Source organism: Nerophis lumbriciformis, linkage group LG19 (genome assembly GCF_033978685.3).
Source record: "Nerophis lumbriciformis linkage group LG19, RoL_Nlum_v2.1, whole genome shotgun sequence".
NCBI lineage: Eukaryota > Metazoa > Chordata > Actinopteri > Syngnathiformes > Syngnathidae > Nerophis > Nerophis lumbriciformis.
In genome coordinates, this window is record NC_084566.2 from 40268191 (window position 1) to 40292364 (window position 24174).

A 24174-nucleotide genomic window follows, 5' to 3' on the forward strand; every position below is an offset into this window, starting at 1 on the left:
ACATCACGCCCTGACTTATTTGGCCTTTTTTGCTGTTTTCCTGTGTGTAGTGTTTTAGGATATTTCCCGCATCTATTTTTTTTTTAGCAATCAAGAATATTTCAGTTGTTTTTATCCTTCTTTGTGGGGACATTGTTGATTGTCATGTCATGTTCGGGTGCACTTTGTGGACGCCGTCTTTGCTCCACAGTAAGTCTTTGCTGTCGTCCAGCATTCTGTTTTTGTTTACTTCGTAGCCAGTTCAGATTTAGTTTCGTTCTGCATAGCCTTCCCTAAGCTTCAATGCTTTTTCTTAGGGGCACTCACCTTTTGTTTATTTTTGGTTTAAGCATTAGATACCTTTTAAAAAAAATTGTGTGCACCTATTTTTGAATACACTGATGTTTTTTTTGTTTTTTTTCATCATCAAAACCTATTTTTTTAGTTTCAAAGTTACATATATATACATATATACCTACATACACACACACACATATATATATATATATTGCAAATGAGCCGTCGGCCCCCGGACAGAGCGACTCCAAAACAAACAAAGGATGTAACTGTCGAAAGAAACCTGATTGCCCTCTCAACGGGGGGTGCTTACAAACATCAGTTGTCTACCAATCTAAGGTAATACGCAAGGACATTAACACATCCGACACATATGTAGGATTAACCGAGGGAGAATTCAAAACCAGATGGAACAATCAGAAGGCTTCTTTCAGGAACCAAAACCTGCGAAATACCACAGAACTCAGCAAACACATTTGGGACCTCAAAGACAATAATGTTGAATATTCAATAACATGGCAAATTCTTGCATCCAGCACACCTTACAATAGTGGTAATAAAAGATGCAACCTATTCTTGAAAGAGAAACCGTTTATTATTTACCGTCCAGACCTGTCATCCCTCAACAAGCGCAGCGAAATTGTAACAGCATGCCGCCATAGACGGAAACACCTCCTAGGTAACACATGAGCCAATCACCACGCCCCTACGCCAGCCTGTACCCACCCACTCTGTGCCCTATACAAACCATGGTATGCGAATGCTCCCATTAAAATCTCCTGATGATTGAGGGTACCCCACCTCATGAAACAGGCCTGTAGAGATGAAATAGTCTTGTGATTTTTTTCCCCACACATACATATATATATATATATATATATATATATATATATACATATATATATATATATATATATATATATATATATATATATATATATATATATATATATATATATATATATATATATATATATATACACACAAATATATATATACAAATATATATATATATATATATGTATATATATATATATACAAAAATATATATATATATACAAACAAACAAAAATATATATATATATATTTTTTGTATATATATATATATATATATATATATATATATATATATATATATATATATATATATATATATATTAGGGGTGTAACGGTACGTGTTTTGTATTGAACCGTTTCGGTACGGGTGTTTCGGTTCGGTTTGGAGGTGTACCGAACGAGTTTCTAAGCTAAAGTCTTAACAAGCTGCTTTGCTTCTTCTGCCTCTGCCTCAGCACCCAGCATTGTCCCACCCACACAACCATCTGATTGGTTACATACAAAGCGGTTACAGCCAATCAGCAGTGCGTATTCAGAGCGCATGTAGTCAATGCTCCAGCGTACTCTCCCCCAGATTATAATAAACACCTCCCAGTCAACTACTAGTAACATCACTATGAGCCCGTTGACCTTCTAGAAACTTAAAGGGGAACATTATCACCATTTCAGAAGGGTTAAAACCATTAAAAATCAGTTCCCAGTGGCTTATTTTATTTTTCGAAGTTTTTTTCAAAATTTTACCCATCATGCAATATCCCTAAAAAAAGCTTCAAAGTGCCTGATTTTAACCATCGTTATATACACCCGTCCATTTTCCTGTGACGTCACATAGTGATGCCGACACAAACAAACATGGCGGATAGAACAGCAAGCTATAGCGACATTAGCTCGGATTCAGACTCGGATTTCAGCGGCTTAAGCGATTCAACAGATTACGCATGTATTGAAACGGATGATTGTAGTGTGGAGGCAGGTAGCGAAAACGAAATTGAAGAAGAAACTGAAGCTATTGAGCCATATCGGTTTGAACCGTATGCAAGCGAAACCGACGAAAACGACACGACAGCCAGCGACACGGGAGAAAGCGAGGACGAATTCGGCGATCGCCTTCTAACCAACGATTGGTATGTGTTTGTTTGGCATTAAAGTAAACTAACAACTATGAACTAGGTTTACAGCATATGAAATACATTTGGCAACAACATGCACTTTGAGAGTGCAGACAGCCCAATTTTCATCAATTAATATATTCTGTAGACATACCCTCATCCGCTCTCTTTTCCTGAAAGCTGATCTGCCCAGTTTTGGAGTTGATGTCAGCAGGCCAGGGAAGCTAGGGTCGATATTCTTCTCTTGATCATCTTCGGTGGCATAAGGGACGGTGTGAGCCAAGACATCCAGGGGGTTTAGCTCGCTCGTCTGCGGGAACAAACTGCCGCCATTGCTTGCCGTGCTAGCGAGGTCCTTTGTCCCTGAATTGCTCACACACTCCGGCAGATTCAATGGGGGTCTGGCGGCAGATTTCTTTGACTTTATGGTTGGAAATGCATCTGCTTTGAGTGTCGCAGGATATCCACACATTCTTGCCATCTCTGTCGTAGCATAGCTTTCGTCGGTAAAGTGTGCGGAACAAACGTCCAATTTCTTGCCACTTTGGCATCTTTGGGCCACTGGTGCAACTTGAATCCGTCCCTGTTCGTGTTGTTACACCCTCCGACAACACACCGACGAGGCATGATGTCTCCAAGGTACGGAAAACAGTCGAAAAAACGGAAAATAACAGAGCTGATTTGACTCGGTGTTTGAGAAAATGGCGGATCGTTGTGACGTCATCGCTCCGAGAGCGAATAATAGAAAGGCGTTCAATTCGCCAAAATTCACCCGTTTAGAGTTCGGAAATCGGTTAAAAAAATATATGGTCTTTTTTCTGCAACATCAAGGTATATATTGACGCTTACATAGGTCTGGTGATAATGTTCCCCTTTAAACTGCAGCTCAGCTCGCTCGCAGTCCTGGCTTGAGGTGAAGGCTAATTGGCTTTTAGCGTAACGTTAGCTCATTTTGCGGTGTGTGTGTGTGTGTGTGTGTGTGTGTGTGTGTGTGTGTGTGTGTGTGAGGGACAGCAAAGCCCTGTCTATCTGTTATTTCACTTGAACTCCATGGTGTTCAGGGATGAATAGTCTCTCCTGTTGCTATTGTACTATTTTTTCAGCTATAGTTACATTAATCATTAGTAATGCAGCAGTCTAGTTTTGAATGGCAGGGTCCCTGCTATCACATGTTGATAAAAAATATAACATTTACATAATGAAAATCAACTACAGGCTTCCCAAATGCTGTAATAAATGAAGCATGATGAGTTGACTTGAAACTGTTTAATGTTGCACTTTTTATATGTAGAAGAAAAAGTTTTGTCATTTTATTTTACTGAGCAACAACTTAAGGCAGTTTAATGTTGATTAACGTGGGCAGAATTATTATAGTGTTCCCAATGTTAAAAGGATAAAGCCGTTGTTTACAAATTTGGTAAATAAATAACCAAAACATTTATATTTTGTTGTTTTCTTACTGTACTGGAAATGAACCGAACCGTGACCTCTAAACCGAGGTATGTACCGTTACACCCCTAGTATATATATATATATATACATATGTTTTTTTTAACATAAAAAAAATTGTGTGCACTAATTTTTGAATACACTGATGTTTTTTTTTTTTTTAATTCATCATCAAAACCTAATTTTTTCAAGTACATCATTTTCGGCCCTAATTTAGCTCCGTAAATCAATCAATCAATCAATCTTTGTTTATATAGCCCTAAATCACAAGTGTCTCAAAGGGCTGCACAAGCCACAACGACATCCTCGGTACAAAGCCCACATACGGGCAAGGAAAAACTCACCCCAGTGGGACGTCAATGTGAATGACTATGAGAAACCTTGGAGAGGACCGCATATGTGGGTAACCCCCCCCCCCCCTCTAGGGGAGACCGAAAGCAATGGATGTCGAGTGGGTCTGACATAATATTGTGAGAGTCCAGTCCATAGTGGATCCAACATAATAGTAAGAGTCCAGTCCATAGTGGGGCCAGCAGGACACCATCCCGAGCGGAGACGGGTCAGCAGCGCAGAGATGTTCCCAGCCGATGCACAGGCGAGCGGTCCACCCCGGGTCCCGACTCTGGACAGCCAGCACTTCATCCATGGCCACCGGACCTGTGCCCCCCCCCCCCCTCAAGGAAAAGGGGAGCAGAGGAGAAAAGAAAAGAAACGGCAGATCAACTGGTCTAACAGGGGGTCTATTTAAAGGCTAGAGTATACAAATGAGTTTTAAGATGGGACTTAAATGCTTCTACTGAGGTAGCATCTCTAATTGTTACCGGGAGGGCATTCCATAGTACTGGAGCCCCAATAGAAAACGCTCTATAGCCCGCAGACTTTTTTTGGGCTCTGGGAATCACTAATAAGCCGGAGTTCTTTGAACGCAGATTTCTTGCCGGGACATATGGTACAATGCAATCGACAAGATAGGACGGAGCTAGACCGTGTAGTATTTTATACGTAAGTAGTAAAACCTTAAAGTCACATCTTAAGTGCACAGGAAGCCAGTGCAGGTGAGCCAGTATAGGCGTAATATGATCAAACTTTCTTGTTCTTGTCAAAAGTCTAGCAGCCGCATTTTGTACCAACTGTAATCTTTTAATGCTAGACATAGGGAGACCCGAAAATAATAGGTTACAGTAGTCGAGACGAGACGTAACGAACGCATGAATAATGATCTCAGCGTCGCTAGTGGACAAAATGGAACGAATTTTAGCGATATTACGGAGATGAAAGAAGGCCGTTTTAGTAACACTCTTAATGTGTGACTCAAAGGAGAGAGTTGGGTCGAAAATAATACCCAGATTCTTTACTGATTCGCCTTGTGTAATTGTTTGGTTGTCAAATGTTAAGGTGGTATTATTAAATAAATGTCGGTGTTTAGCAGGACCGATAATCAGCATTTCCGTTTTCTTGGCGTTGAGTTGCAAGAAGTTAGCGGACATCCATTGTTTAATTTCATTAAGACACGCCTCCAGCTGACTACAATCCGGCGTGTTGGTCAGCTTTAGGGGCGTGTAGAGTTGGCTGTCATCAGCATAACAATGAAAGCTAACACCGTATTTGCGTATGATGTCGCCTAGCGGCAGCATGTAAATACTACAGAGTGCAGGGCCAAGAACCGAACCCTGAGGGACTCCGCACGTTACCTTAACATAGTCTGAGGTCACATTATTATGGGAGACGCATTGCATCCTGTCAGTAAAATAAGAGTTAAACCACGACAAAGCTAAGTCTGACATACCAATACGTGTTTTGATACGCTCTAATAAAAAATTATGATCGACGGTATCGAAAGCAGCGCTAAGATCAAGAAGCAGCAACATAGATAACGCATCAGAATCCATCGTTAGCAGTAGATCATTAGTCAAAGGAAGTTCTTGCAATTGCTAATGTGAGCCTGACAGGTGACAAACGTTGGCATGCCCACAGGCTCCACCGACGAGCTTTGGATCGGCTTCAACGACAGGAGGACGGAGGGCCTGTTCGAGTGGAGTGACGCCGCGGATGTCACCTTCACCGTCTGGCAGTACGGCGAGCCCACTACCTCGGCAGACGATGAGGACTGCGTTCTCATGGGGGGCGAGGTATAACATGCATATAAATGCCGCAGCTTTGCATGATGTGAGCACGCAACAGGTGTTTTGGTTTTTCCACGTCTCTGGCAGAACGGCAACTGGGCAGATCGCTCCTGCGATGAAAAGCACGGCTTTGTCTGCATGAAGCAAAGCAGCACCACGCACACGGCAGATGAAATTGACGTGGATATTGGCTGCAAAGCTGTGAGTCGACTTCTACTTTTAATATGCAAGCTGGGTTTGGCTTGAATCTATGTGCTTTCCAATGACCCAGGGGTGGAAGAGACATGGCTCTTACTGTTACTTTGTGGGGACGGAGACAAGAACGTTTGACGAGGCCAAAGACCACTGCAAGACATCGGACTCCAGTTTAGCGGACGTGTTTAATGGGTAAGGATATTTCCTGTTTACCACCTTGGTGTCCTGATATTGTGAAGAGATGACGTTTATGCAGAGGTGGGTAGAGTAGCCAGAAATTGTACTCGAGTAAGAGTACTGTTACTTTAGAGATTTATTACCCAAGTAAAAGTAAGGAGTAGTCACCCAAATATTTACTTGAGTAAAAGTAAAAAGTATGTTGTGAAAAAACTACTCAAGTACTGAGTAACTGATGAGTAACATACACACACATATCATATCATATATATATATTTACACATACACATATATATATATATATATATACACATATATATATATATATATATACACACACACACACATATATATATATATATATATATATATATATATATATATATATATATACACATACACATATATATATATATATATATATATATATATATACACATACACATATATATATATATATATATATACACATACATACATTGATATATACAGTATATAATTTATATTTATTTATTTTGCCGTTTTTGTTTACATGTTAAAGGTGTTTTAATGAATATACATGCATGTTTAACACATATAGATTCCTTTCTTTCATGAAGACAAGAATATAAGTTGGTGTATTACCTGATTGTGATGACTTGCATTGATTGTAATCAGACAGTAGTGATGATAACGTCCACGTTTTCAAATGGAGGAGAAAAAAAGTTCCTCCTTTCTGTCTAATACCACATGAAAGTGGTTGGTTTTTGGCATCTTGTTTGTCCAGCTTCCATATTCCTTTTTATACACTTTACAAGAAATACATTGGCGGCAAACTCCGTAGCTTGCTAGCTTGTTTGCGCTGGCTTTCGGAGACTCTTATTTTGAAAGCGCAGGCGCGATGGAGCGGCACTTTTATTGTGAAGACAGGAACTGTGCAGTCAGTCTTTAGGCTTTTGACGGGATGTACGGTTGAAATAAAAAAGGGTCTTTTTTCCTTCACACTTTTGATTGATTGGTTGGAACTTTTATTAGTAGATTGCACAGTACAGTGCATATTCCGTACAAATAACCACTAAATGGTAACACCCGAATAAGTTTTTCAACTTGTTTAAGTCAGGTCATGTGACCGCCTGGCTCTGTTTGATTGGTCCAACGTCACCAGTGACTGCATCTGATTGGTGGAACGGAGTGAACGTCACCAGTGACTGTATTTGTTGAAACGCAGGCACTATGAAGGTCTGTCTGACAGACCAAAACAAAGAAAGCGTGCATTAACAGATCGATAAAAATGAGTAGCGAGTAGCGAGCTGAATGTAGATAAAAGTAGCGGAGTCAAAGTAGCGTTTCTTCTCTATAAATATACTCAAGTAAAAGTAAAAGTATGTTGCATTAAAACTACTCTTAGAAGTACAATTTATCCCAAAAGTTACTCAAGTAGATGTAACGGAGTAAATGTAGCGCGTTACTACCCACCTCTGCGTTTATGGCAGTGTTTTTCTGAGCCAGGGCACATTTTTTTGCGTTGAAAAAATGCGGAGGCACACCACCAGCAGGAATCATTAAAAAAACGGAACTCAGTTGACAGTAAAAAGTCGTTGTCGCAATTGTTGGATATGACTTTAAACCGGACCCGGGCAATTATTTTGACTCGGGGGGCCACATTTAGAGAAGAAAATGTGTCTTGGGGCCGGTACCGTATTTTTCGGAGTATAAGTCGCACCGGCCGAAAATGCATAATAAAGAAGGAAAAATGCAGTCGTTTATAAATGATCTAATGTTTCTCTGCGGCCGGTAGCAAATGCGTTGGGGGACCACTGCCATAACCAAGCATGCATCACTATAGCTCTTGTCTCAAAGTAGGTGTACTGTCACCACCTGTCACATCACGCCCTGACTTATTTGGACTTTTTTGCTGTTTTCCTGTGTGTAGTGTTTTAGGATATTTCCCGTATCTACTTTTTTTTAGCAATCAGGAAGATTTCAGTTGTTTTTATCCTTCTTTGTGGGGGACATTGTCGATTGTCATGTCATGTTCGGATGTACGTACATTGTGGACGCCATTTTTGCTCCACAGTAAGTCTTTGCTGTCGTCCAGCATTCTGTTTTTGTTTACTTCGTAGCCAGTTCAGTTTTAGTTTTGTTCTGCATAGCCTTCCCTAAGCTTCAATGCCTTTTCTTAGGGGCACTCACCTTTTGTTTATTTTTGGTTTAAGCGTTAGATACCTTTTTACCTGCACCCTGCCTCCCGCTGTTTCCGACATCTACAAAGCAATTAGCTACCTGCTGCCACCTACTGATATGGAAGAGTATTACACGGTTACTCTCACGGTTACACGGTTCGATCCCCGCTTCCGCCATCCTAGTCACTGCCGTTGTGTCCTTGGGCAAGACACTTTGTTCCCAGTACCACCCACATGGGTTTAAATGTAACTTAGATATTGGGTTTCACCATGTAAAAACTCTTTGAGTCACTAGAGAAAAATGCTATATAAATATAATTCACTACATTTCTTTGTACTTTGTAAACACTTTAAGCTTGAAGAGTTTCTTGAAGTGGATCATATTAGTACATTGTTTGATTTATTTGCTGAATCCATTCCATCATTTAATTCCACATACTGATGAAGGTCTTAAGTGTAACAAAACAAAGAAAAACACAAAATGATGTCAGTGTCACTTCGGTCCAGTTGGTGGCTCGCAAATGAAGGCAGAAAACGTCTCAAAGTTCAAGTGAAAGTACCACACGCACACTAGGTGTGGCGAAAGTATTCTCTGCGCTTGACCCATCACCCTTGATCACCCCCTGGGAGGTGAGGGGAGCAGTGGGCAGCAGCGGTGGCAGCGCCCGGGAATAATTTTTTGGTGATTTAACCCCCAATTCCAACCCTTGATGCTGAGTGCCAAGCAGGGAGGTAATGGCTCCCAGTTTTATAGTCTTTGGTATGACTCGGCCTAACCACTAGGCCACTGAGTAGGTTTATCGGCTGAATCGGTTCTCTTGAAACAGCCATTCCAAAAGACTCATCTCGTTCACAAAGGTCACGTCTCTGGTATCACATCACTGTACTTCTTCTTGCTTTGTTGGCATTCAGGGGTGTAACGGTACACAAAAATTTCGGTTCGGTACGTACCTCGGTTTAGAGGTCACGGTCCGGTTCATTTTCGGTACAGTAAGAAAACAACAAAATATAAATTGTTGGGTTATTTATTTACCAAATTTGCAAAATATTTTTCTTAGTGTAATATTTGATGTGAAGTAATGGGAACCTTGGATAGGTCAATAATTCATAATAACATTGATTTTGATTCAATATTATGTTTTGAGCAATGACAGTTTGAAAGAAAAAAACAGCTTTGTTTTATTAGTCAACATTATTTTAGTGTTGGAATTTTGGAGTTGATTCTTAAAACCAGCAAAGCAGTTAGACCTAGGATCTTTGACCAGCGTTTTTGCATTACATCCTCAAAACCAGCGCACTCCAGTTAGACAATCTTTGAGAAGCGTTTTTGCAGGCATCCCTCAAAAACAGCAGAGCACCTTTTTTTACAAAGTGGGTCACTGACTGGTGTTTTTTGCAGGATGTCCTTAAAAATAGAGGGGTGCTCCTGTCGGAGGGTTTTTAAATAGCATTTTTGTAGGAGATTCTCAAAAACAGCAACGCTTTCTTGTAATATAGAGGATCTTTGACGAGCATTTCTTAACTTGGTTCTAAAAAAAACTGCCGACCACTGTTGTTACATTGTAGATTTTTGACCAGGGCTTTTGCATTACATTTTCAAAAACAGCTAAGCTGTTCTGTCCAACAGAGATTATTTTAGTGTTGGAATTTTGGAGTTGATTCTTAAAACCAGCAAAGCAGTTAGACCTAGGATCTTTGACCAGCGTTTTTGCATTACATTCTCAAAACCAGCGCACTCCAGTTAGACCATCTTTGAGAAGCGTTTTTGCAGGCATCCCTCAAAAACAGCAGAGCACCTTTTTTACAAAGTGGGTCACTGACTGGTGTTTTTTGCAGGATGTCCTTAAAAATAGAGGGGTGCTCCTGTTGGAGGGTTTTTAAATAGCATTTTTGTAGGAGATTCTCAAAAACAGCAACGCTTTCTTGTAATGTAGAGGATCTTTGACGAGCATTTCTTAACTTGGTTCTAAAAAAAACTGCCGACCACTGTTGTTACATTGTAGATTTTTGACCAGGGCTTTTGTATTACATTTTCAAAAACAGCTAAGCTGTTCTGTCCAACAGAGATTATTTTAGTGTTGGAATTTTGGAGTTGATTCTTAAAACCAGCAAAGCAGTTAGACCTAGGATCTTTGACCAGCGTTTTTGCATTACATTCTCAAAACCAGCGCACTCCAGTTAGACCATCTTTGAGAAGCGTTTTTGCAGGCATCCCTCAAAAACAGCAGAGCACCTTTTTTACAAAGTGGGTCACTGACTGGTGTTTTTTGCAGGATGTCCTTAAAAATAGAGGGGTGCTCCTGTTGGAGGGTTTTTAAATAGCATTTTTGTAGGAGATTCTCAAAAACAGCAACGCTTTCTTGTAATGTAGAGGATCTTTGACGAGCATTTCTTAACTTGGTTCTAAAAAAAAACAGCCGATCACTGTTGTTACATTGTAGATTTTTGACCAGGGCTTTTGCATTACATTTTCAAAAACAGCTAAACTGTTCTGTCCAACAGAGATTATTTTAGTGTTGGAATTTTGGAGTTGATTCTTAAAACCAGCAAAGCAGTTAGACCTAGGATCTTTGACCAGCGTTTTTGCATTACATCCTCAAAACCAGCGCACTCCAGTTAGACAATCTTTGAGAAGCGTTTTTGCAGGCATCCCTCAAAAACAGCAGAGCACCTTTTTTTACAAAGTGGGTCACTGACTGGTGTTTTTGCAGGATGTCCTTAAAAATAGAGGGGTGCTCTTGTTGGAGGGTTTTTAAATAGGAGATTCTCAAAAACAGCAACGCTTTCTTGTGATGTAGTGGATCTTTGACTAGAATTGTTTCCGTTGGTAATTCTGCAATAAATACGTTTTTTTAAATAAAAAACAAACAAGTGTACCATTACATAGGGGTGTAATGGTACACAAAAATTTCGGTTTGGTACCTACCTCGGTTTAGAGGTCACGGTTTGGTTCATTTTCGGTACAGTAAGAAAACAACAAAATATACATTTTGGGGTTATTTATTTACCAAATTTGCAAAATCTTCCACCAAAAATATTTTTCTTAGTGTAATATTTGATGTGAAGTAATGGGAACCTTGGATAGGTCAATAATTCATAATAACATTGATTTTGATTCAATATTATGTTTTGAGCAATGACAGTTTGAAAGAAAAAAACTGCTTTGTTTTATTAGTCAACATTGCAACTTTTTCTAAATGACATTTAACCTTTAAGCTTTTTTATTTCACTTTTGTTATGTTTTTGTTTATTTGAATAGTATTTTTAGAATGTGCCGTGGGCCTTTAAAACATTAGCTGTGGGCCGCAAATGGCACACTTTTGACACCCCTGCTATAGATAATAAAAAATTAAATGTGATAAATCTATGGATAAAAAGCAGAGCCTGGCGACGCATGCGCGTTTATCATAATTCTCTCTCTCTCTCTCTGTCTCTGCCCCTCCCTCACCAATGCTGCTGTTTGTTTTGTTTTTAACCCCTTCTTAACCCTCAACGTACATTGAAAATACACGCAACCTTAACTCAAAATGCCGGACATTCGAGGCATTTAAGAAACTCCGCCCTGACAGCTCCGCAAAAGAGGACATGTCCGGTGAAAAGAGGACGTATAGTCAGTCTATTGTAGCCCGTTAGCTGCTAGCATGCCGTGTGTTGTGCCTCGGTGTGCATTGTTTACACAACGCGCGTTATGCTACTTAATATGTCCGTGTGGAAACTCGTTCGGTACACCTCCGAACCGAACCGGAACCCCCGTACCGAAACGGTTCAATACAAATACACGTACATACCTGCCAACTACTCCGGTTTTCCCGTAATTAGTACGGTTTTCATCAACCTATTCCGGGTTACGGTTGCAGTGATTAAAAATACGTTTTTTCATTAATTAAAAAAAAAAGTTTTTTTAAAAGTTTTATTCACGAAATCGCGTAACAACAATGACAATCGACACTGCTTCCAGTAACTTCCTATCGAGCCATTCCGAATGCCATGCGCGAGGCTATTTATAGCACCGCTGCCAAGCACGAGGCACCAGTTGCCATTGTTTCCAAACGAGCGAACGATCATGGAATCAGCCGGAGAAAAATCGCAAACGAGTCTTAAACCGAAAAGAAAACTGGAGTCATTCCGTGAAGAATATTCAAAAGCCTATCCGGGAATAATTATCCGTTCCAAAAAGGGTGAAAACTACGCGAATTGCACCTTGTGCAGACAAGATTTTTCGATCGGACACGGAGGAATTAGCGATGTAAAAGACCACGTTGGGACAAAAAAACACAAGTCTAATGCCGTTGCTAGCGATACAAGTGGAAAACTTTCAACGTTTTTTGTCGCCCAAACAGATTCTTTGGATGTGATAAATGCCGAAGTTTTATTTACGGAGGCAATAATTGAGCATGGACTAGAATAAATTTGGATTTTAGCCACAAAAAGGTAATGACACCAATGTTATCTATTGGAATTGTTTAGTACTGTTATACTGTTAAAAGTGTTTATACTATTTATGCTTTCAAGTCCAAGTTGAAGAAATCTTGTTAAATGTTGACAGCATAACTACCAAAATACAGAAGTATGTCCTTAATATTTTTGCAGTGCTATTTCTGTTGAAAAGTTCAAATGATTACATTAGAGATGTGATGTGCCACTTTTCAAGTGTCTGATGGCTTCAATTAATTTTCATGAATTTTTCATATTTTGAATTCTTTTGAAAGGCTTACAAAAAAAACTACATTTGAATTGTAATTCCATGCTATTGACAGGACTATTAATTTTAATGAAGTTAGCTTACCATGTTTACAGTATGATAATTGTGATAGAAATGTGAATTTTAGGCACAGAATATTTTTTACAATTGAACAAGGCAGTAGATTATACAAGCTTGGACAGAAAGTTAATAATGACACCAATTTTTTTTTTAATGGAATTGTTTAGTACTGTTTTACCATTTGTTTACTGTAAAAAGTGTTTATACTGTTTATACTTTCAATTAACAAATTGAAGTCTTGTGAAAGGTTGACAGGATAACTGGCATTAACTGTCAAAATAATTTCAAACTATTGAAGTTAGCTTACAGAATAAACATGTCAATCAACCCATTTGATTTTTGCTGTAATATTTTTGTTTTGAAAAGTCACTGTGACTGATAGAAAAGTGATGGTTTTAGCAACATTTTAACCTGTCTGAATGCTAATAATCATTTTGCGTCGGGGGGCTCCTGAACCCCCCACCAGGACTTTGTCCGGGGCCTGTGGCCCCTGGACCCTGGCTACTAGGTTTTTCTGATTTCAAAAGTTGGCAGGTATGCACGTACCGTTACACCTCTAGTTGGCATGGAAAATTGTTCTTAGGAACAGTCTGACTGAGTGTACCAAATTTTGGTATCCATCCCAAAACTTTGAGACCTGTTTATTCATATGTACTCTGATTTAAAAAAAACGTGGTCTTTCAACAATGTTGTGACTGTTTCCAAGGGTGGACAACGCATTCTTGGTCAGCTTGGTGGGACTGAGACCTGAGAAGTACTTCTGGCTGGGCCTCTCCAACCAGAAAGACTATGAAATGTTTGAGTGGACCAACGACCAGGCGGTCCGATTTACGCACTGGAACAATGAAATGCCCGGTAAGCGTTTCCTTTTTTTTTTTTTTTTTTTCAAGTGCATGCGTTGACAGGAACGCCATCATTCTCACTGTGTTCCTCCAAAAAGGGAATAGACAAGGCTGCGTTGCCATGACAACGGGGATTTTGGCCGGGCTGTGGGATCTGCTGCCCTGCACCAATAAGGAGAAATACATCTGCAAGCACCTGGCTGAAGGGGCCGTGTTAACGCCCCCGCCGCCTACTGTCGTCCCGCCTCAGTGTGCCGAGGGCTGGATCCGATCTGGAACAAGAAACATCTGCTCCAAGGTACCGCTTAACCATGATGTCTGTTTCCTCCTATTGCATTCATTAGACTTAGACAAACTTTAATGATCCAAAAGGAAAACTGTTCCACACAGTAGCTCAGTTACAAAGGATAGAAAGGATAATAAATAAATAATGATAAATGGGTTGTACTTGTATAGCGCTTTTCTACCTTCAAGGTACTCAAAGCGCTTTGACACTACTTCCACATTTACCCATTCACACACACATTCACACACTGATGGAGGGAGCTGCCATGCAAGGCGCTAACCAGCACCCATCAGGAGCAAGGGTGAAGTGTCTTGCTCAGGACACAACGGACATGACGAGGTTGGTACTAGGTGGGGATTGAACCAGGGACCCTCGGGTCGCGCACGGCCATTCTTCCACTGCGCCACGCCGTCCCATAATGCAGGTATAAAGTAGACAAAAAATGTACCATAGTAGCAATATAACATATATGTAATATGTAAATATCCATCCATCCATCCATTTTCTACCGCTTGTCCCGTTCGGGGTCGCGGGGGGGTGCTGGAGCCTATCTCAGCTGCATTCGGGCGGTAGGCGGGGTACACCCTGGACAAGTCGCCACCTCATCACAGGGCCGACACAGATAGACAGACAACATTCACACTCACATTCACACACTAGGGACCATTTAGTGTTGCCAATCAACCTATCCCCAGGTGCATGTCTTTTGGAGGTGGGAGGGGCCTATCCCCAGGTGCATGTCTTTGGAGGTGGGAGGAAGCCGGAGTACCCGGAGGGAACCCACGCAGTCACGGGGAGAACATGCAAACTCCACACAGAAAGATCCCGAGCGCAGGATCGAACCCAGGACCTTCATATTGTGAGGCAGACGCACTAACCCCTCTTCCATCGTGCTGCTCTATTATATACAGGTAAAAGCCAGTAAATTAGGATATTTTGAAAAACTTGATTTATTTCAGTAATTGCATTCAAAAGGTGTAACTTGTACATTATATTTATTCATTGCACACAGACTGATGCATTCAAATGTTTATTTCATTTAATTTTGATGATTTGAAGTGGCAACAAATGAAAATCCAAAATTCCGTGTGTCACAAAATTAGAATATTACTTAAGGCTAATACAAAAAAGGGATTTTTAGAAATGTTGGCCAACTGAAAAGTATGAAAATGAAAAATATGAGCATGTACAATACTCAATACTTGGTTGGAGCTCCTTTTGCCTCAATTACTGCGTTAATGCGGCGTGGCATGGAGTCGATGAGTTTCTGGCACTGCTCAGGTGTTTTGAGAGCCCAGGTTGCTCTGATAGTGGCCTTCAACTCTTCTGCGTTTTTGGGTCTGGCATTCTGCATCTTCCTTTTCACAATACCCCACAGATTTTCTATGAGGCTAAGGTCAGGGGAGTTGGCGGGCCAATTTAGAACAGAAATACCATGGTCCGTAAACCAGGCACGGGTAGATTTTGCGCTGTGTGCAGGCGCCAAGTCCTGTTGGAACTTGAAATCTCCATCTCCATAGAGCAGGTCAGCAGCAGGAAGCATGAAGTGCTCTAAAACTTGCTGGTAGACGGCTGCGTTGACCCTGGATCTCAGGAAACAGAGTGGACCGACACCAGCAGATGACATGGCACCCCAAACCATCACTGATGGTGGAAACTTTACACTAGACTTCAGGCAACGTGGATCCTGTGCCTCTCCTGTCTTCCTCCAGACTCTGGGACCTCGATTTCCAAAGGAAATGCAAAATTTGCATGGTTGGGTGATGGTTTGGGGTGCCATGTCATCTGCTGGTGTCGGTCCACTCTGTTTCCTGAGATCCAGGGTCAACGCAGCCGTCTACCAGCAAGTTTTAGAGCACTTCATGCTTCCTGCTGCTGACCTGCTCTATGGAGATGGAGATTTCAAGTTCCAACAGGACTTGGCGCCTGCACACAGCGCAAAATCTACCCGTGCCTGGTTTACGGACCATGGTATTTCTGTTCTAAATTGGCCCGCCAACTCCCCTGACCTTAGCCCCATAGAAAATCTGTGGGGTATTGTGAAAAGGAAGATGCAGAATGCCAGACCCAAAAACGCAGAAGAGTTGAAGGCCACTATCAGAGCAACCTGGGCTCTCATAACACCTGAGCAGTGCCAGAAACTCATCGACTCCATGCCACGCCGCATTAACGCAGTAATTGAGGCAAAAGGAGCTCCAACCAAGTATTGAGTATTGTACATGCTCATATTTTTCATTTTCATACTTTTCAGTTGGCCAACATTTCTAAAAATCCCTTTTTTGTATTAGCCTTAAGTAATATTCTAATTTTGTGACACACGGAATTTTGGATTTTCATTTGTTGCCACTTCAAATCATCAAAATTAAATGAAATAAACATTTGAATGCATCAGTCTGTGTGCAATGAATAAATATAATGTACAAGTTACACCTTTTGAATGCAATTACTGAAATAAATCAAGTTTTTCAAAATATTCTAATTTACTGGCTTTTACCTGTATATATACAGTACCGTATTTTTCGGAGTATAAGTCGCTCCGGAGTATAAGTGGCACCGGCCGAAAATGCATAATAAAGAAGGAAAAAAACCATATATAAGTCGCACTGGAGTATAAGTCGCATTTTGTGGGGAAATTTATTTGATAAAAGCCAACACCAAGAATAAGAATAGTGAACAACAGGCCGAATAAGTGTACGTTATATGAGGCATAAATAACCAACTGGTATGTTAACGTAACATATTATGGTAAGAGTCATTCAAATAACTATAACATATAGAACATGCTATACGTTTACCAAACAATCTGTCACTCCTAATCGCTAAATCCCATGAAATCTTATACGTCTAGTCCAGGGGTCGGCAACCTTTACCAGTCAAAGAGCCATTTTGAGCAGTTTCACAAATTATAGAAAACAATGGGAGCCGCAAAAATCTTTTGAAATTTTAAATGAAATAACACTGTATACGAAGTTTTTTTTTTTGCTTTGTGCTATGTATTACCAGGGGTCTCAGACACGTTGCCCACACCTTTATGTGGAATTTGAAAGCTGGTGCGGCACGCAGGTTTTTATTTAATGGCGCTTGTCAGCGTCATGTGTGCCATGATGGTACAGCATATATCACCCACTACAGTCAGCGTGCCTGATCAGCCTCACGTTGTATGGGGCTTCCGCTTTGCTCACGTAGGTAACAGCAAGGCATACTTGGTCAACAACCACACAGCTCACACTGACGGTGGCGGTATAAAAAAAACAAAAAAACTTTAACACTCTTACTAATAATGCGCCACACTGTGAACCCACACCAAACAAGAATGACAAACAAATTTCGGGAGAACATCTGCACCGTAACACAACATAAACACAACAGGACAAATACCCAGAATCCCATGCAGCCCTAACTCTTCCGGGATACATTATACACCCCCGCTACCAAACCCCGCCCACCTCAACCGACGCACAGAGAGGGGGGGGTTGATGTGTGAGGGAGCAGGGTTGGGGTGGGGGCGGGGTTTGGTGGTAGCAGTGGTGTATAATGTAGCCCGAAAGAGTCAGGGCTGCATGGGATTCTGGGTGTTTGTTCTGTTGTGTTTATGTTGTGTTAAGGTGCAGATGTTCTCCCGAAATGTGTTTGTCATTCTTGTTTGATTTTGGTTCAAAGTGTGGCGCATTATTAGTAAGAGTGTTAAAGTTGTTTTATATGACCACCGTCAGTGTAACCTGTGTGGCTGTTGACCAAGTGTGCCTTGCTGTCACGTACGTGTGCAAGCAGAAGATGTATATTGTATAACAAGTGTTGGGCTGGCACTCTGTTAATACAGATTGTAGAGGGCGCCCTTATTATAGCCGTAAGGGTAAAAGTCGGTGAATATTAATCCCGGGAGTTTTCTGCGAGAGGCACTGAAATCCGGAAGTCTCACGGGAAAATTGGGGGGGTTCAGCAAGTAAGCTGCTGAGCCGCATGCGGCTCCGGAGCCGCGGGTTGCCGACCCCTGGTCTAGTCTCTTACGTGAATGACATAAATAATATTATTTGATATTTTACGCTAATGTGTTAATAATTTCACACATAAGTCGCTCCTGAGTATAAGTCGCACCCCCGGCCAAACTATGAAAAAAACTGCGACTTATAGTCCGAAAAATACGGTATATGATATGTACTGATATATTATATTTGTACCGTATTTTTCGGATTACAACTCGCAGTTTTTTTTCATAGTTTGGCCGGGGGTACGACTTATACTCAGGAGTGACTTATGTGTGAAATTATTAACACATTACCGTAAAATATCAAATAAGATAGAAGGGTAAGTGGCGCGTTGTCTACCTTTGGAGTTGGCAGAGTTGTTTAGAAGCATACTTGCCAACCCTCCCGGATTTTCCGGGAGACTCCCGAAATTCAGCGCCTCTCCCGAAAACCTCCCGGGACAAATTTTCTCCCGAAAATCTCCCGAAATACAGGCGGACTGACCTGAGTCTGCTAACAACAACAGCAGTCATGTTTTTGTATACTGTAAAGCAGTTCGTCTGCCGTAAACAGCAATGTTGTGACACTCTTAAACAGGACAATACTGCCATCTAGTGCATTTGATGAAAGCACTTTTGTGCGTGCCACACAGCAATGCATCATCAGAGCAGCATGGTTCGAAAAATAGTGACAGAGAATAGAACAAGGATGGACAATTCAACCCTTAACTCAACAATGAGAAGATGAGTGTTATGTGTGTGTATATGTGTAAATAAATGAACACTGAAATTCAATTATTTATATATATAGCTAGAATTCATCAAGTCAAGTATTTCATATATATATATATATATATATATATATATATAAGAAATACTTGACGTTCAGTGAATTCTAGATATATATATATATATATATATATATATATATATATATATATATATATATATATATATATATATATATATATATATATATGGATGGATGGATGGATGGATATATATATATATATATATATATATATATATATATATATAAGAAATACTTGACGTTCAGTGAATTCTAGCTATATATATATATATATATAATAAAATAAATATATATATATATACATATATATACATATATATATATATATATATATATATTATAAATATATATAGCTAGAATTCACTGAACGTCAAGTATTTCTTATATATATATATAAATATATATATATATATATATATAATTTATTTCTTATATATATATATATATATATATATATATATATATGGATGGATATATATATAAGAAATACTTGACGTTCAGTGAATTCTAGCTATATATATATATATATATATATATATAATAAAATAAATATATATATGTACATATATATATATATATATATATATATATATATTATAAATATATATAGCTAGAATTCACTGAACGTCAAGTATTTCATATATATATATATATATATATATATAATTTATTTCTTATATATATATATATATATATATATATATATATATATATATATATATATATATATATATGAAATACTTGACTTGGTGAATTTTAGCTGTAAATATACTCCTCCCCTTTTAGCCACGCCCCCCAACCACGCCCCCGTCCCACCTCGACCACGCCCACCCCCAACCCCCTCCCCCCACCTCCCGAAATCGGAGGTCTCAAGGTTGGCAAGTATGTTTAGAAGCGACGCCGAGAAAGAAGATTTCATGGGATTTAGCGATTAGGAGTGACAGATTGTTTGGTAAACGTATAGCATGTTCTATATGTTATAGTTATTTGAATGACTCTTACCATAATATGTTACGTTAACATACCAGTTGGTTATTTATGCCTCATATAACGTACACTTATTCAGCCTGTTGTTCACTATTCTTCATTTATTTTAAATTGCCTTTCAAATGTCTATTCTTGCTGTTGGCTTTTATCAAATACATTTCCCCCAAAAATGCGACTTATATATATATGTTTTTTTTTACCTTCTTTACTATGCATTTTCGGCCGGTGCGACTTATACTCTTGTACTCCGAAAAATACGGTATATAATATATACAATGTATAACAATGACCATGTACAATATGACAGTATATGTAACAGCTGCAGCATAAAATAGAGAGTAGATCCAGCAGAAAATAAACATTATAAACAAAGAGAGGTAGCTAACATAGAAGCGGTCAGGTAATCGATAGATATCATCTATTGCTGTATGGCGAGTGATTATACAGCTGGATGGAGTGTGGAATGAAGGAGTTCTTGAACGGGAACACTGTGGAAACGAAGCTAAAGGAGCCTGTTGGAGTATGAGCTCCGTTGTCCCTCAATTGTCTGGTAGAGTGAGTGGGCAAGATTGTCCATGATGGCCAGCAGTTTGTCCAGAGTCCTCCTGTCCCTTCCAGACACAAACGCCTCCAAATAGTTTGGCCGGATCAATTTGTCAATCCGGTTTAAGTCCCTTTCTGCTGGTGCTGCTCCCCCAACAAAGCACTGCAAAGTACAGGGCACTGGCCACAACAGACTGATAAAAGATCTCCAACAGCTCGCTGCACACATTAAAGGACCTAAGCTTCTTGTAAAACAGCTTTGCTGTTGTCCTTCCAGTCCAGTCTGCTGTTCAGGTGGACTCCCAGGTACTTGTGCTGCCTCACTATTTATTCATTGCTGACAGAATTTCACAGCTGAGCTTGTGCTCTCTGCTGTATACAGACTCCTATAATCAGTAAGGTCTTGCTCTCCAGTTCTTTACAGGGCCCCGTGAAGGAGAGAAGACTTGGTTTGAGGCCCGAGATTACTGCAGGGCCATTGGAGGAGATCTTCTCAGCATCCACAATAGCGCTGAGCTCTTTGTAGGACGGTAGGACACCTTTAAATAACAGACTAGGGTTGTACGGTATACTGGTATTAGTATGGTACCGCGATACTAATGAATCATATTACTATACCGCCTCTGAAAAGTACCAATCATCTCCCCCCCGCGCCCCTGTCGTCGTCACGTCGTGTCATCGCTGGTTTACGAGCAGACGAGCATGTTCGGCAGCGCACAATCACAGAGTACTTACAAACAGACACAGTGTGTAGACAGAAAAGGGAGAACGGACCCATTTTGGTGTACAAATGAACGATAAAGGTGAAGTAATAACACTGAAACACCCTCAGGAAGAGGTGCTTTAAGACATGGCTAGCTAGTGTCGGAGGCAGATATTTACATATATCCGAATTTAAATGTTATTTCTTTTAATTTCATTGTCATATTACAAAACAGCTAGTGTTTTTCTTCCAAATGTGGTCTTTTGGTTGTCTGCAAAACTGTGTGCTTAACCTTGAAGTGAGGAATGTTAGAGAGAGCGATAATAAGCATTTGTTTTGGCTAGGGAGACATGACTGCCAGGGGGGGGGGAGGAAGAGGGACTTAGGGGGAGAGGGTTTTGGGTCGGGGAGACAGACCATTTTGGCGGCGCGATAGAATGTTCTATGCTGGACTGGTCTCAAATGTATATACAGGTAAAAGCCAGTAAATTAGAATATTTTGAAAAACTTGATTTATTTCAGTAATTGCATTCAAAAGGTGTAACTTGTACATTATATTTATTCATTGCACACAGACTGATGCATTCAAATGTTTATTTCATTTAATTTTGATGATTTGAAGTGGCAACAAATGAAAATCCAAAATTCCGTGTGTCACAAAATTAGAATATTACTTAAGGCTAATACAAAAAAGGGATTTTTAGAAATGTTGGCCAACTGAAAAGTATGAAAATGAAAAATATGAGCATGTACAATACTCAATACTTGGTTGGAGCTCCTTTTGCCTCAATTACTGCGTTAATGCGGCGTGGCATGGAGTCGATGAGTTTCTGGCACTGCTCAGGTGTTATGAGAGCCCAGGTTGCTCTGATAGTGGCCTTCAACTCTTCTGCGTTTTTGGGTCTGGCATTCTGCATCTTCCTTTTCACAATACCCCACAGATTTTCTATGGGGCTAAGGTCAGGGGAGTTGGCGGGCCAATTTAGAACAGAAATACCATGGTCCGTAAACCAGGCACGGGTAGATTTTGCGCTGTGTGCAGGCGCCAAGTCCTGTTGGAACTTGAAATCTCCATCTCCATAGAGCAGGTCAGCAGCAGGAAGCATGAAGTGCTCTAAAACTTGCTGGTAGACGGCTGCGTTGACCCTGGATCTCAGGAAACAGAGTGGACCGACACCAGCAGATGACATGGCACCCCAAACCATCACCCAACCATGCAAATTTTGCATTTCCTTTGGAAATCGAGGTCCCAGAGTCTGGAGGAAGACAGGAGAGGCACAGGATCCACGTTGCCTGAAGTCTAGTGTAAAGTTTCCACCATCAGTGATGGTTTGGGGTGCCATGTCATCTGCTGGTGTCGGTCCACTCTGTTTCCTGAGATCCAGGGTCAACGCAGCCATCTACCAGCAAGTTTTAGAGCACTTCATGCTTCCTGCTGCTGACCTGCTCTATGGAGATGGAGATTTCAAGTCCCAACAGGACTTGGCGCCTGCACACAGCGCAAAATCTACCCGTGCCTGGTTTACGGACCATGGTATTTCTGTTCTAAATTGGCCCGCCAACTCCCCTGACCTTAGCCCCATAGAAAATCTGTGGGGTATTGTGAAAAGAAAGATGCAGAATGCCAGACCCAAAAATGCAGAAGAGTTGAAGGCCACTATCAGAGCAACCTGGGCTCTCATAACACCTGAGCAGTGCCAGAAACTCATCGACTCCATGCCACGCCGCATTAACGCAGTAATTGAGGCAAAAGGAGCTCCAACCAAGTATTGAGTATCGTACATGCTCACATTTTTCATTTTCATACTTTTCAGTTGGCCAACATTTCTAAAAATCCCTTTTTTGTATTAGCCTTAAGTAATATTCTAATTTTGTGACACACGGAATTTTGGATTTTCATTTGTTGCCACTTCAAATCATCAAAATTAAATGAAATAAACATTTGAATGCATCAGTCTGTGTGCAATGAATAAATATAATGTACAAGTTACACCTTTTGAATGCAATTACTGAAATAAATCAAGTTTTTCAAAATATTCTAATTTACTGGCTTTTACCTGTATATCTAATGTATATATATCTGCAAAGCTTTGCCAATATATTACAAAATACCTATTCTGTCTCTGGCGGTTTTTCAACTCAGCTTTAAGTGTCGTAAAAAGCTTGGGAGCGACTTGTGACTTGAATTCCCTGGGAGGAACAACTGGCCCAAAACGCAACACTAGCGGCTAACGTCCATCCGCAGTCGGCCGTGTTTTAGCTACTTCTAAATCACTAATCCTCGCTTCCGTGGCGACAAATAAAGTAAGTTTCTTACACTGCAGGACGAGGAATAGCTAAACATGCTTCACTACACATCGTAGCCCACCCGCGTCAAAATGTCAACAAACGCCATTTGGTGGATCTACACCTAACATCCACTGTAATGATACCAAGTACAGTAGCGTATCTAGTCGATAATACTATGATTACGTTGATATTATTTGACGTCTTCTTTTGTTTAAAAAAAATTCATATCATGTTTATAAACTCAGTAAATGTGTCCCTGGACACATGAGGTATCATCCAAAACTAATGTAAAGTATCAAAGAAGAGAAGAATAAGTGATTATTACATTTTAACAGAAGTGTCGATAGAACATGTTAAAAGAGAAAGTAAGCAGATATTAACAGTAAATGAACAAGTAGATTAATAATTCATTTTCTACCACTTGTCCTTAATAATTTTGACAAAATTAGGAGCCTTTGTTTGTTGACTTACTACTAAAAGACAAGTTGTTTAGTATGTTCACTATTTTAATTAAGGACAAACTTGCAATAATAAACATACCGTATTTTTCGGAGTATAAGTCGCACCGGAGTATAAGGCGCACCTGCCAAAAATGCATAATAAAGAAGGAAAAAAACATATATAAATCGCACTGGAGCCTGGCCAAACTAGGAAAAAAA

General features: G+C 40.1%; 1 protein-coding gene across 2 annotated transcripts in view; it reads left to right on the forward strand.

The window, feature by feature from the left end:
* The window catches only part of mrc1b (mannose receptor, C type 1b), a 98237-nt gene that overhangs the window by 22802 nt on the left and 51261 nt on the right, over nucleotides 1-24174 (forward strand). For both annotated transcript variants that reach the window (XM_061978779.1, XM_061978777.1), the window contains exons 8-13: nucleotides 5646-5800; nucleotides 5882-5995; nucleotides 6066-6181; nucleotides 13797-13945; nucleotides 14031-14230; nucleotides 20938-21053. In XM_061978779.1, coding sequence (XP_061834763.1) covers nucleotides 5646-5800; nucleotides 5882-5995; nucleotides 6066-6181; nucleotides 13797-13945; nucleotides 14031-14230; nucleotides 20938-21053 — 850 coding nt within the window. The remainder of the gene's footprint in view (nucleotides 1-5645; nucleotides 5801-5881; nucleotides 5996-6065; nucleotides 6182-13796; nucleotides 13946-14030; nucleotides 14231-20937; nucleotides 21054-24174) is intronic.